Here is a 12,499-nt window from a genome sequence, read left to right as displayed (position 1 = left end):
AATCTTTGAGTTTCCTAGAAAACAAGGCAAATCCTGTAATTTATACTGATTTCAGTAAGGTAGGGTTTTCCCCATTTTGTTTATAAACTGTGGTTTGAAATCGCACCCTTCTTGTGTGAGGAAGAATAAGCCTCACTTGTGATCCAACTCTTTCAAAAAGTAGTAACTAAGCACACAATAAAACTGTTAAACAGTATTTTCAGTCCACTCGTGCATCATTGTTAACTAGAGAATCCTTTCCTTTCCCAGACCCAAGGATACTTACATTGGTTATTTGCCTCTGGCTCATGTATTAGAATTGACAGCAGAAATTTCTTGCATCACTTACGGCTGCAGGATTGGTTATTCCTCTCCACTCACACTATCGGATCAGGTGAGGGGGAAGCTTAAATTTGCTTTTGCAGTCTGCATTCTTCTTGCTCAGCTATCCTCTTTCATTAAAGAAATGCTGATGTATATGGCACACTTCAGAAATGTAATTTTTTTTTTTCAGAAAATGATGCAAATTAACGTTCCTGATGAACTATAGCAGCAAGTCATACCATCAAAATTTTATTAAAACCTTTACTTTTATGATACTTAGGAAATCTAAAAGAAAACCTAATAAATGCATATAGCATTAGCCACTGGGTATCAGGATAAGAACAGCTATTAATAGATTAGCTGAACATAAGACTGTTCAAAGTGGTGTTACGTTTTTGGTCTCACTTTAGCAGTTCTTTATCCAGTTATTGTAGATCTTATTTAGCCCTTTGCCTTTTTCCATTTAACAATTAAGATAAATAAGAGCAAATAAAGCTGAAAAGAATGCTTCTGTACGTTTTGCTGGTATAGAGATTGCATCAGGCAAAAGAAACTCCTGGAGGAAGATGGAGGAGAAAGCAAGTGCTAGAGGGAGGAAAGTAAGGGAAAGATATACAAAGCAGACTTAACCAGGCTGGGCTTGTAAAACATCTAGTATTTTGGTTGAAATTGTTGTTAATCATTACTTTTTCTGTGACAATGGAAAAAAAAATTTACACAGGAAGTGTTTTTTTGGAGGGACGGGGAAGAGATTTAAACAAATTTCACGCTAATGTATCTCCCTCTTTTAGTCCTTTTCTAAAGGGCTGCTTGGTTTTCAGCTTCATAAATCGACATTTTTTTCCTTATTACAGTCAAGTAAAATTAAGAAGGGAAGCAAAGGAGACTGTACTGTACTTAAGCCTACATTGATGGCAGCTGTGCCTGTAAGTATGCAGAGCAGATATGTTTAGAAAAAAAATGGTGCTTTCTATCTTGTTCATGCTAGAAAAACCTATTTACTAATATTTTTTGTCTTCATGTGTAAGTAACTGTCACCAATAAGAAAAAAGCAGAATATAGAAATTCCAGTTGTCATTGCTTGAACCGAGTACTGATGCTGCAGATGAGCACAAGGATCTACGTATGCTAAAGCCAAGACCCTTTTTGATCCAAAACTGTAAATGTGTTTTAATAGTTACAAGTGATGTTTTACTGGGCTACTGATACAACAGTAGGGTACAGAAAGTCTTTGACATTCACAGCCTGAAACTCCTTTTTGCATAGGGAGAAAGCAGGGTGGCTTTGGCTGCGATGGGCACTTCCTCGTATGTCCTGGAATCACGTGTGCTTCTCTTATGATCGTATCGTATCTGTGGCTCATAAGACTGGTAGCACAGCTTTTGCCACATGGTGGGGGTGGGTGAGTAGGAGGATTTAATCTCATTTAAGAATAGTGAGTTTTGGTTGGATTTAGTTGTTCTGCAGCATCTTTTGGGAATAGCCAAGAGTTTTGAAATCAGTTACTCGCTTGCATTTTTTGTTGTATAAAATAATAATCATATATATAGGCTTGGTCTTTTTCTTAATAATTAGCCAAGTAAAAATTAATATGTCTGAGAACCCCAGCTTTTTGGAAAATATCCATTTAAATTTATTTCCTGGGGAAAATTCAAATGCTAGACTACTGGCAAAAACAATGTAAATTTTAAATACGGTCATAATCCCTCTTGGAAGGGCTACATTTCATGCATGTGCAAAAAAAAAAAAAGTCCATGCAGGCAGCTGCATATGAATTAACTGCAGAACAGTGATAATGCTGAACCCCACCTAAATGTCTTGATTCTGTGGACTGACTATCACAAAGAAGTTAACAAAGAAAAAACAAAATTGAAACTGATGATCCATTTTCAGTTGATAGCATACAGGATCTAGAGTTCAACAATCTACAGCAAAGAGGAAAAACCTTCAGAAAGCCCTAGTAGGAACAACACTTATGTAACATCATCGAATAAATATTTCTCTCCCTATAACTATTGTCTTGTTTTTATTGTCAAAACATCATAACATCACCAGTGACTAGAACGTATAAGGAATGAAATGGAAAATAATTCTAACAGAATCCAGAGACACAAATATTTCTAAATATTTGATTCAATCACAACATTGTAATAAGGGTTAATAGTTCCTTCCAGCCTTTGTAATTCTGAATACCTTGTCATGCCTCTGTAGTCTTTCCAAAAAGCTACAATTAATTTTGCTTTAAGATATTTGTCTGGCTTTTAGAAATATTAGATGATATTCTGCAGGTGAACTGGGCTGAAAATAGCGTACAGTTTTGCTGAAATTCTAGTTTGTCTAGATCCCACTCATGAAGATTTGAAGGAACTAATCAAAACCACTAACGAGAGCGGTTTCTGATAGGACTTTAATATTTTGATCTCTGATATTTCAAAGTACATAATTTTCATAGCTTTCTTTTCAATTTTAATTTGACTTCTGTTAGAAAGCATGTAAATACTTTGAAGCATTGTGCTCTGTAATAAACTTGAAGGAGCCAATCCTTAAACTTCTGTTAAATAGGTCACCAGTCTGAATATTATTTATTTTAAGTTCTGTGTATTTTAGTGATAATAAGCTTATTATCTTAATAGAAATTAATTTCTTGTCTGAGACAGAATTGTAGTTTTTTGTCAGGTAACTAGAATTACTGCAACCACGTTGCTTTGAAAGTTGAAAAACTTCTCTTGGAAAAGGAAGTGGGGAAATGAAATCTCTTAGTTCACTCCCTTGTGCTTGCCAGTTGCTGTGGGTGAAGTACAGCATCAGGACTCCTAAGCACGATAAATCTTGCATGGCATAGACCAACCTTTAGCAAAGAGATTTAGCTGAACTTGAATTCAAAGTTTTCTAAATCAGTTTGTCACATTTTAAGTACGGTTAAGATGTTACCGATAACGTAAGCAACATAAACATAGCAAGGTTTATTACACTTATGGCGTGCTACCCAAGATTTGTAGCTATGTTGAGAGAGAAGACACCTTCAGAATGAGGGGTAGAAAGTATTTTAAAACCAAATCTGAAAACCAAGTGGTACTACCGATTACTGCAGTACGCCTGAAGACCCGCAGTGGTTACTCAATTACTTGCGCTTGACTCACCTGTCTGCCTAATTCAAGGCAAGTTCTCTAGTACAAGGTGTGTACCACAGCATGAGGGTTCTTCCTCTCTAGTGATACTGGTGTGAGGAGAAAAAAGCAAATGGAGGAAAGTAAGGCGAAGTCGCTAATTTTCTACTGCATTTTTCGATACTTCGTTCTGCTCATTTCAAATAGCTCCAAGCTGTGATGGTCTACAAATTGACTAATTGATCACCCATTAAAAGCATTACAGTTAAGCGTTGCCAAACCAATGGTGCAGACGTGTTCACTCTTACTGTATTATCTGTTTTAAAGGAGGAATATTAATTATTTTATTTTTAACATGGAATTTAATTTACACATGCTAGTCTATTCTATGTGGTAATTTTCCGTCCTCTTTTTAACACTTTTTAGGAAATAATGGACAGAATTTACAAAAATGTCATGAGTAAAGTTCAAGAGATGAACTATATTCAGAGAACTCTGTTCAAGATAGGCTATGACTACAAATTGGAACAAATCAAGAGGGGATATGATGCACCGCTGTGTAACGTGTAAGTATAATTCACAGTCCAAGTGTACCTTTTTCCTTGTGATTTGTTACGACAGTTTAAAAGAATCATCCTCTAAGCTATCTGACATCAGACAGTTCTCATCCAACATGAAATATCATCTGATGACTAACCGAAATTATCCAAGTTCTTACTGGAAATGGTAAGATCATTACCCATAGGAATGACTAACCTTCAGAACAGATGATTAGTTAGTTTTCATTGGATTGCCTTTTTTTTTTAGTAACAAAATTGGAGTGTTTGTTTAGTTAGGTTACAGGAATTCTGCCATCTTCAAGTGTTACATCAAAGGTAACGTTTTTGGTTATCCCTGCTGTCCAGTAAAATCTGAACGATTAAGTTATTTTTAAGGTGTTCCAAATAGGAAGGAAGAAGTAGTTTTGTGTCTTGTTCTTTTTATAAAAAGTGAGTTGAGTGAATGATTTTTAATGCTTTTTTCCTTCTTTCAAGTCTATTGTTTAAAAAAGTAAAGGCACTACTGGGAGGGAATGTCCGCATGATGCTTTCTGGAGGAGCGCCACTCTCACCTCAAACACAAAGATTCATGAATATCTGTTTTTGCTGTCCTGTTGGTCAAGGCTATGGACTAACAGAAACATGTGGAGCTGGAACAATTACAGAAGGTAGTTAAAATGCTTCTGGAAATACATAATTTAAGATACAGATATATATAAGGGTTTGGTGGGTTTTTTCGGAAAGTCAGAATAGCTGTAGTTCTTAACTGCAGTAAAGTAACTTTGAGATAAGCTACTGCCTTATTTGTGGTTTGAGTTTATATTTCAAATGACAGAAATCTCTGTATTCTTTGTTCTCTCTCCAAGCTGCTGATTACAGCACTGGCAGAGTTGGAGCACCTCTTATTTGTTGTGAAATAAAATTGAGAGACTGGCAAGAAGGTGAGAGTATTAAATGTTTTGATTTCAGAGTAACTAATTTAACCACTGCTTAGCTGGTTTCCTTGCCTGTCTGCTTAGCTAGGTGTAGCATATGAAGTAATTGTTCCTTATCTTTATCATAGTCAACAATTTGTGTGCATTAACTTCAGCTTGAAGTTTCAAAATATTTTCTTGGCAGCAGAATATATAAATTAAAAATAATTGTGTGGGGATTTTCTTGTTTTTCAGGGGGCTATACTAATAAAGACAAGCCTAATCCTAGAGGAGAAATTATAATTGGTGGGCCTAATGTCTCAATGGGATATTTTAAAAACGAAGAGAAGACAACAGAAGAGTTCTTCATTGATGAGAACGGTCAGAGATGGTTTTGTACAGGAGATATAGGAGAATTTCATCCGGATGGGTGTCTGCAAATCATAGGTTGGCCTCAATTTTTGCTATCTTAATCTTAATTACAAGATCTTCACTAAACGTAATTATAAGCCTGCTATTAATCCTGTTGGCTTTGCCAGGGCTAATCTACTTAAGGTTACCTGCTTGTGGAATCACAGTTTAATACACATTTCCAAAAGTCCGCACAGCTGTAGGAAAATTTTGGAAGTGATGCCGTTTCCTGTGACATTATCACTATCTAAATTTAGCACATGGACTTTAAAGAATAAATGTAAGCTTAATTACAAAGCTTTAAAATCAGAGTGGCCATCACTTTCACCCAAGTTGTGTGACAAGAAGTGTAGTGCTATATAAACTTTCTTAACAGAAGCCTTTATAAAGTTGGCAGAGTACGTACATGCTATTAGCTGCTTTAAAATTTTAATAAGATGCTTTAATTCATGTTTATTAAGAATCTTGCATAGCATTGCACAAAATACACATATAGTAGCTTTGAAAATGAGTCTGTGGAAATGCAAAAGTTTAAATGGAACAATTTTTTTTTTTATCCCCCCCTTGCCCCTCGACTCCTAGATCGCAAGAAAGACTTGGTAAAGCTACAAGCGGGAGAGTATGTATCTCTGGGCAAAGTAGAGGCAGCGCTGAAGAACTGTCCATTGATTGACAACATCTGTGCTTACGCCAAAAGGTAAGAGTGGTATTAGTTTAGAAACTCCGTGTAGGGTAACCATGAAATATAGGCTCTGACCCACTTCTCTGATGCTATCCTGTAGTTTTCCATGGTTTCCATTGAACAAACCCCCCTACCAGAGTGCAAGTTATAAATACTCTCTCTGAAGTAGCACAGGTGCCCAGATTCCCTAAAAACTGAAGTAGTGACCTACGTTTTTCTGTTGGCATTTCCCCTATCCTAATACACACCAGTCCCATCCTATCCCTTCTCCAAACAGGTATAATTATATTTAGAATGTGTTTCGGCTTTCTGTCAGAATACCAGAGAAAAATTAATCTTAATTAATCTTAAATTAACCTTATCCAAAACTCTCCACTGAATTTTAGTCCCGGTCTCTCCTCTCCCTCCCCTCAACTTAAGCACACTACACGAAGGGAAACTGAAGAGAACTAGCTAAACACTGGATGTAGCTGGGAAGCTAAACTGAGATGTGCATTTATGAAACTACAGCAAAGCACGATACCTATCAAACCTAACGTTGTAAAACAACTTAGAATACCTTTGATAAGTCATCAGTTGTGAAGACTTAATGTACAAGAAGGATTCTGTATGGGGGAATAACTACAGTTGAGAAAGCACTGTGGATCTGTGTATCTAACAGCAAGTAAGCATTTTACTGCCTGAAAAAGAAGCCTCAACTGTTTGGATCTCTTTTCCTTCCTTCTCTTGCCATCCTGTGGTAGCGACCAGTCTTATGTGATCAGTTTTGTGGTTCCTAATCAGAAGAAGCTGACGGCATTAGCCGAGCAGAAGGGCATCAGTGGAACCTGGGTAGATATTTGCAACAATCCTACAATGGAAGCTGAAATACTGCGAGAGATTAAAGAAGTGGCAAACAAGAGTAAGTAAAGCGGCATATTGTGCTAGCCAATCGCGTAGTGCTTATCCAGGAAAAATTTTCAGTTATCTTCAGTAACTGCTCTTCCTTCTTCCTGTTGCCTCTGTATCTGCCAAAACTTAATAGTTTAATCAGAGGCAAAGACCACATCAAATTGTTGCCTCTTATCCCAGGAATTTACATTCTTTTTGGTCATATAAACTACTCTATCTTTTTTTATTTTCTAAAAAATCTTGAGATTTTTTTCAACTAACTTCTAGAGACAGGTTGCTTGTCTAATACAGTTAAAATAAGGCCCAAAAGAGCTGTCAACTTAGAAGGAAAGTTACAAGCCATTTGCTGGTAAAAAAACTAGTTCAGCAAGAGATTTCAAAGCTTTTTTTCCCATGCAACCTTGTTCCCTACAGCTTTGAACAACCGCAGTCCTTGTCGTGGTAACGGCTTAAAGGCCTGCTATTCCTTGCTGTGGTACTGAATGATCAAAAGCCTCATCAATTCTTTATGGGGCCAAAAAATTAACAAACTAACTGGGGAAATAGTCTCTAAAGCACTTGGCACCTCATACAAGGAAGTAGTAAAACTGGACTTAAGCACAGGCTAAGCACTGCCTTTTGAAACCGGGAGAACAAGAACAAAAGGCACTATTAGGTCTTGCCTTTCTAAAAAAAAAAAACAATCCATAGTTCTCAGACTTGGGTTTAAACATTTTAATCTATGTTTTTCTATCATGAACTAGGAAATTACTATCCATATAGCTTTGTTTGTTCAAAATCTTTGCTGCTACATTCTTTCTACCTTCTAGATAGTAATCTACCATGGAGGTACAACTAATTTATTTGAAACTTTTTTCCAAAACTATTTTAAAGAGATCGTTCTCACTTTTAGCGGAACATAATGCACCTTCCTCACGAGCAGGCATATATCTAAGTAAGATGAAATAGTACATTACGATACCGGTTTGAAGTTAGACAGAAGCGCTGCGGGGGACAGACCTACAGCAGAGATCCCAACGGTCCGACATTTTCTGCCACCTAGAGGCCGTGCTGCCACGAGTTGTCCTAGAGATTCAGCTACAAGCCTACGTACGTGGGATCCTGTTAGAGGCCTCTGTGCAGGAGCTGATAGCTAAGTCCGTGCAGCAGCTCCCTGCCCTATTCCCGATGTCCCTGCCCTTCTCCCTGCAGCGGTTACCCACCTCCTCTACCCCTCCCCGGCCCACGGCCTGGCCAAGAGAGAGAAGCAGCTTTGGTTGCGATGCGGCTGTGCGCGTGCCAAGCCACTGCTTCCAGCTGAACGGAAAATAAGTGACTAATGTAACAAAAATACAGAGAAGTCCCTTTATTTTGAACTCCAAACAAACTCTTAGGAAGGAAAAATTTGGGAAAGACTGATTCAACCATGGAAAGTATAGTACTTCATTATAATTTAAATATGAAGCACATCCAACTAGTCGGAGTTAATCTAGTTATTACTACATTCCTATAATAAAGGGACAACTCCAGATTTCAGTGTATCCTTTTGCGACAGTAGTCTCAGATCTTCAGGCTACACGCTCATTTGTTGCCAGCTTAGATTTTACACTGTCACAAGCTGCAAGTACAGTGTGTTGTTAGAATGTTTGCACACTAACCAGCACTCAGCATTGGTACAAGATTAAATTTGCTTGTGACCCTTCTGTAAGGCTACTTCACTAAGTAGGACACCATATTATACAAGCTACAGGGTGCTCACCTTAGATTTTTAGGCAGCATGAATTAGTATTTCATTTGGCTATGTAATCAGTGTCATGCTTTGTTTCTTCTTGTCTCTGCAGTGAAATTAGAAAGGTTTGAAATACCCATCAAAGTACGGTTAAGCCCTGAACCATGGACCCCAGAGACTGGCTTAGTAACAGATGCTTTCAAGCTGAAAAGGAAAGAACTGAAAAACCATTACCTCAACGACATCGAAAGAATGTATGGAGGCAAATGAGCAAGTTATGTTGACTAGACGGTTCCTTCTCATGCCTCAGTTTTGGATGTCTGTGTATACTGTAGATATCACACATTCAGAAAACATACCAAATGGATGAATGTTTCTATTGAGTACAACAGAGAATATCTTAGACTCCAAATTCTTAATTATTAACAGATTAGACACTGATGGTCTTCACAGAGTTTCATGTCATCATCTCCAGTTTTGAGACAGCCATCATTATGTGAAGCAGTATGGCCAGGTAATTTTATTATTATTGTTTCTCTAGCATATTCAGACTGCTTCAACTTCTCTTTAATTCATTCTGAAGTCTGGCCTGTATTTCAAAGAGAAAAATTAATGTAATTGTGATGATTCTTTTGTCATAGTAAGATACTTAGAGAAGGAGGAAAAAAAGAGTATTTAAAGTCTACCCTTCTCCATCTAAAAACAAAAACACGATGACAACATTAGTCAAGAACTTGCTAGAGATCACTAATAATGCACTGCTTGAGAATGGATGGATTCTTCTGCACATCAGTTAGCATCTTAAATATTTACAGTGCCTAAAAAAGAATATAAAGTACACTTACTGAAATAAAGGTGAACTGAAAAGCTTTCTAAAAACAAGTTATTTGACATTTCATTCAAGAGCATTGACTGTTTCAACTTCCAACTCACCAAATACGTTTTTACTTGCCACTGTATTTTAATTCAAGCAGCGCTTTCCACTAGGACACACAGCATAAAGGAAAACAAAGACTTGCACTGCTACAGGAGGTACTGATGAGAAATCATCACCTGAATGCAGAACGCGAAACCTGCATCTTGACTGGCAAACAACAGTGAAATTGATGGGCAGCTGTCTCTAAGCAGATCTGAAACTCGGAGGAGTTTTGGTTTTTGGTTTGTGTTGTTTGTTTGTTTTGGGGTTTGTTTTTTGTTGTTTTTTTTTTGAGGGGTGGTTTGTTTTTAAGGCACTGATCCTCTGGACCTTCACGTACATGTGAGTAACAGTACAGGTTACCTGTATGTAATTTAGAGGGTCAGGGTCTAAATGTCTGTATTCACTTTATGGAAAGGTATTTCTGTTCACCTTTTAAATATGGTAAGCATAACAAGGCAACCAGAAACCAACAGTAGTTTTCCCACGTAGTCTTGTTTTACTTACAGGAAAGTAGTCTGTGGCCAGGGAATCTTTGGTTTATGGAACTTGTAAAAAGGGACAAATCACTCTTTACAGAAATTCATTATAAAAATCTTCTCTTATTAACTGGAAGTCATAGATGTGAAGAAGTGGGAAGATATAATTTAATAATAGTTCATCATTTTGTGTGCAGAATTCTGTACTGTGTCTTCTTTTGAATTGTAACTGAGCTCCTGCATCCCTGCTAGCTCTTCACACTTGAACCGTAAATGCTGTAAAAAGTGGAGGCTCTTGATACTGTTCTACTTTGCACTTTCTTAATCGTTTTATATATGTTGCTTACATTTTGTACAGCTGTGGCCCTCAACTGCTATATATTACAAATTCGTTTTAAAGTATTCATAGTTTTCTATTCATAATATTTGTGTTGTGTATATGATGGTTAAAAAGAAAAATTATTTGGTATTGTCACTGTACAGAAAGTAACAAATTTTGTACAATGCTTCTCTTGAACACACTAGCTTGCAATTTCAGGGCAAGTTTTTCCTGTATCGCATGTATGTGTATTCTTCTTTTTTCCCCCGTTCAAACAGATTTTGGCAAAAATAAATCATGGCTATATACTCATTAACTAAACCATCCTTCTCCTGGGGACCAACCTCAAACTTCCCCATGCATAACTTTCTCTGGCCAGTCCAGAACACTGCCAGCTCATCTGCCAAGAACCCCGAGGGGAAAGAGAAAAAGAAAATCTGGTGTATAAAGCTGACTCTATCTAGTTGTGCATGGAACTACAACAGTCACTAAAAGGAATGAGGAAATAGGTTTTCTAAAAAAGAAATTTTTTCTTTTAAGACACATACAGTTGATTTATAACAACAGGAAATACTTCCTATATCAGTAGCAACTTTTAAAATGACTCGATCCTGGAGCAACGTTACCAATTTTTCCATGTTTAAAATTGGTCACTATTAAATAGCCTTTAGTCAGCCTGTTAGCATCACAAAAGTTAAATACATGTAAGAAGGTTACTTGCACTTGAGTTTGTCAGCAGGTTGTATGATTTTTTATTTTTTTTTTAAACCATGAATGTATTTATATGAAATGTATTTTAATCTAGGCTGCAGGTATCTTCTGTGTCTTGGTTGACTGAGAATTGCTATTCTCAATATATATACATACATACAAAATGTTGACACTTTGAAAGTGGAATACAATTTAAATGGTTCAACATGTTTGTGTCGTGCAATATATAAAGATCTTTCAGAAGGTGTCTCTAGTTACTGTCCAGCGCCTCACATTCTCTCTGAAACGGAGCATACCCTAGAAAACCTCTCAAAAGCAGCAGCAGTGAGCACATGCTACAGATGTTGAAAACAAAGCCTAGAGCGGGCCTAGTTTTTCTTTTAGGAAACAAACTAAATGTGGATGTTTGCAAAAGACAGTTTGATACACATCAGCTTTTCAAGCATTTTTGGAGAAGGGGAAGAATTACATCAGGCTGCCTTCAATATGGGGATTCTTTGCAAATATAATACTTGGAGTTTGGCAAGAACTTCATCCTTATTTTTAATGAATTCTAAATCCTTTTGTGACAGAGCTTGTGGAGAGGTAAGAAAGAGAGGATGAGCAAGACTGCCATTCTCGCCATTAAAAATAAGGAACTAGGATGCAGATGAAGCGATAGTACACGGCTTCAAAACTGTTATGTGATAGTTGATACCCTGTGCTTGACCGAAAGGACATACAATATGGGACTGAAGTGTGAGGGAGCAGTGCATAAATGTGAAGGTTCCACAAAGCTCAAAGTAGCTGCAAGTTCTTCAGAAAGCAGGTTCAGAATTCAAAATTATCCTCCTAAGTCTGAGAAACAAAATCCAGTTCAGGCCTGTCTGATACAAGATCGTATTTAGGCCCTCTACTTCAAAACCCGTGGGCTATCCAGAGAAAGGCAGAGTATAACTACAGTAACAGTGGGACTAGAAAGCTTGATCTATATGAAAGATTATAGTTGGCTTCAGCGGGCCTGAAGAGGAATGGCACGTGACAGGAGGTGATTAACCTTCATCTGCATACAACGTTACCCTAACAAAGGCAGAAAAGCGCTGTCGCCAGCGGAAGGGGAAAAACAGAGCCAGTTTACACTAAGTGACACTTATGATCAGACGTAAAGAAACACAGAACTTTAAAACAACTCCTTACTGAATACTGAACTAGTTGCTCAAGGCCTCTGCCACTGAAAGTCTTTAGAGCCTCAGAGTCAAAGGAGGTTAAACAAACGCCTTAGGAACAGCTTTGACACAGAACCGCGGGTGGGGCTGGAAGAGGTTCCTGTACATAATGCAACACTAATGCTGCATGTAACAGTAAGATGTCATTAAATGGCTCGCAAAGAAAAAGAAAAGTATAAACAGAGAAAGTAATGAGTTACTCCCTTGAAAGTAGGTGAGGAGGTGTTCAGCCAACCCAATGCCATTTTAGTGCCCATTACAACACGAGAGAAGTTTGAGCGTAACGTGATGTAGAGAGCTGCCTGCCAGGTGAG

General features: G+C 37.5%; 1 protein-coding gene across 7 annotated transcripts in view; it reads left to right on the top strand.

Annotated features, from left to right (window-relative positions):
* The window catches only part of ACSL4 (acyl-CoA synthetase long chain family member 4), a 41,053-nt gene extending 29,830 nt beyond the window's left edge, over positions 1-11,223 (top strand). For 6 of the 7 annotated variants that reach the window (XM_075162438.1, XM_075162436.1, XM_075162435.1 and 3 more), the window contains 9 exons: positions 250-373; positions 1,158-1,229; positions 3,837-3,976; positions 4,445-4,617; positions 4,816-4,890; positions 5,119-5,310; positions 5,857-5,971; positions 6,700-6,857; positions 8,668-11,223. In XM_075162438.1, coding sequence (XP_075018539.1) covers positions 250-373; positions 1,158-1,229; positions 3,837-3,976; positions 4,445-4,617; positions 4,816-4,890; positions 5,119-5,310; positions 5,857-5,971; positions 6,700-6,857; positions 8,668-8,825 — 1,207 coding nt within the window. In that variant the 3' untranslated portion in view covers positions 8,826-11,223. The remainder of the gene's footprint in view (positions 1-249; positions 374-1,157; positions 1,230-3,836; positions 3,977-4,444; positions 4,618-4,815; positions 4,891-5,118; positions 5,311-5,856; positions 5,972-6,699; positions 6,858-8,667) is intronic. The other variant, XR_012675613.1, reaches the window with a different exon arrangement.
* Positions 11,224-12,499: the final 1,276 nt, after the last annotated feature.

This window comes from Calonectris borealis, chromosome 13 (genome assembly GCF_964195595.1).
Source record: "Calonectris borealis chromosome 13, bCalBor7.hap1.2, whole genome shotgun sequence".
Classification (NCBI taxonomy): Eukaryota; Metazoa; Chordata; class Aves; order Procellariiformes; family Procellariidae; genus Calonectris; species Calonectris borealis.
The sequence above is the reverse complement of the archived record's forward strand: the minus strand, read 5'-3'. Positions and strand labels throughout refer to the sequence as shown.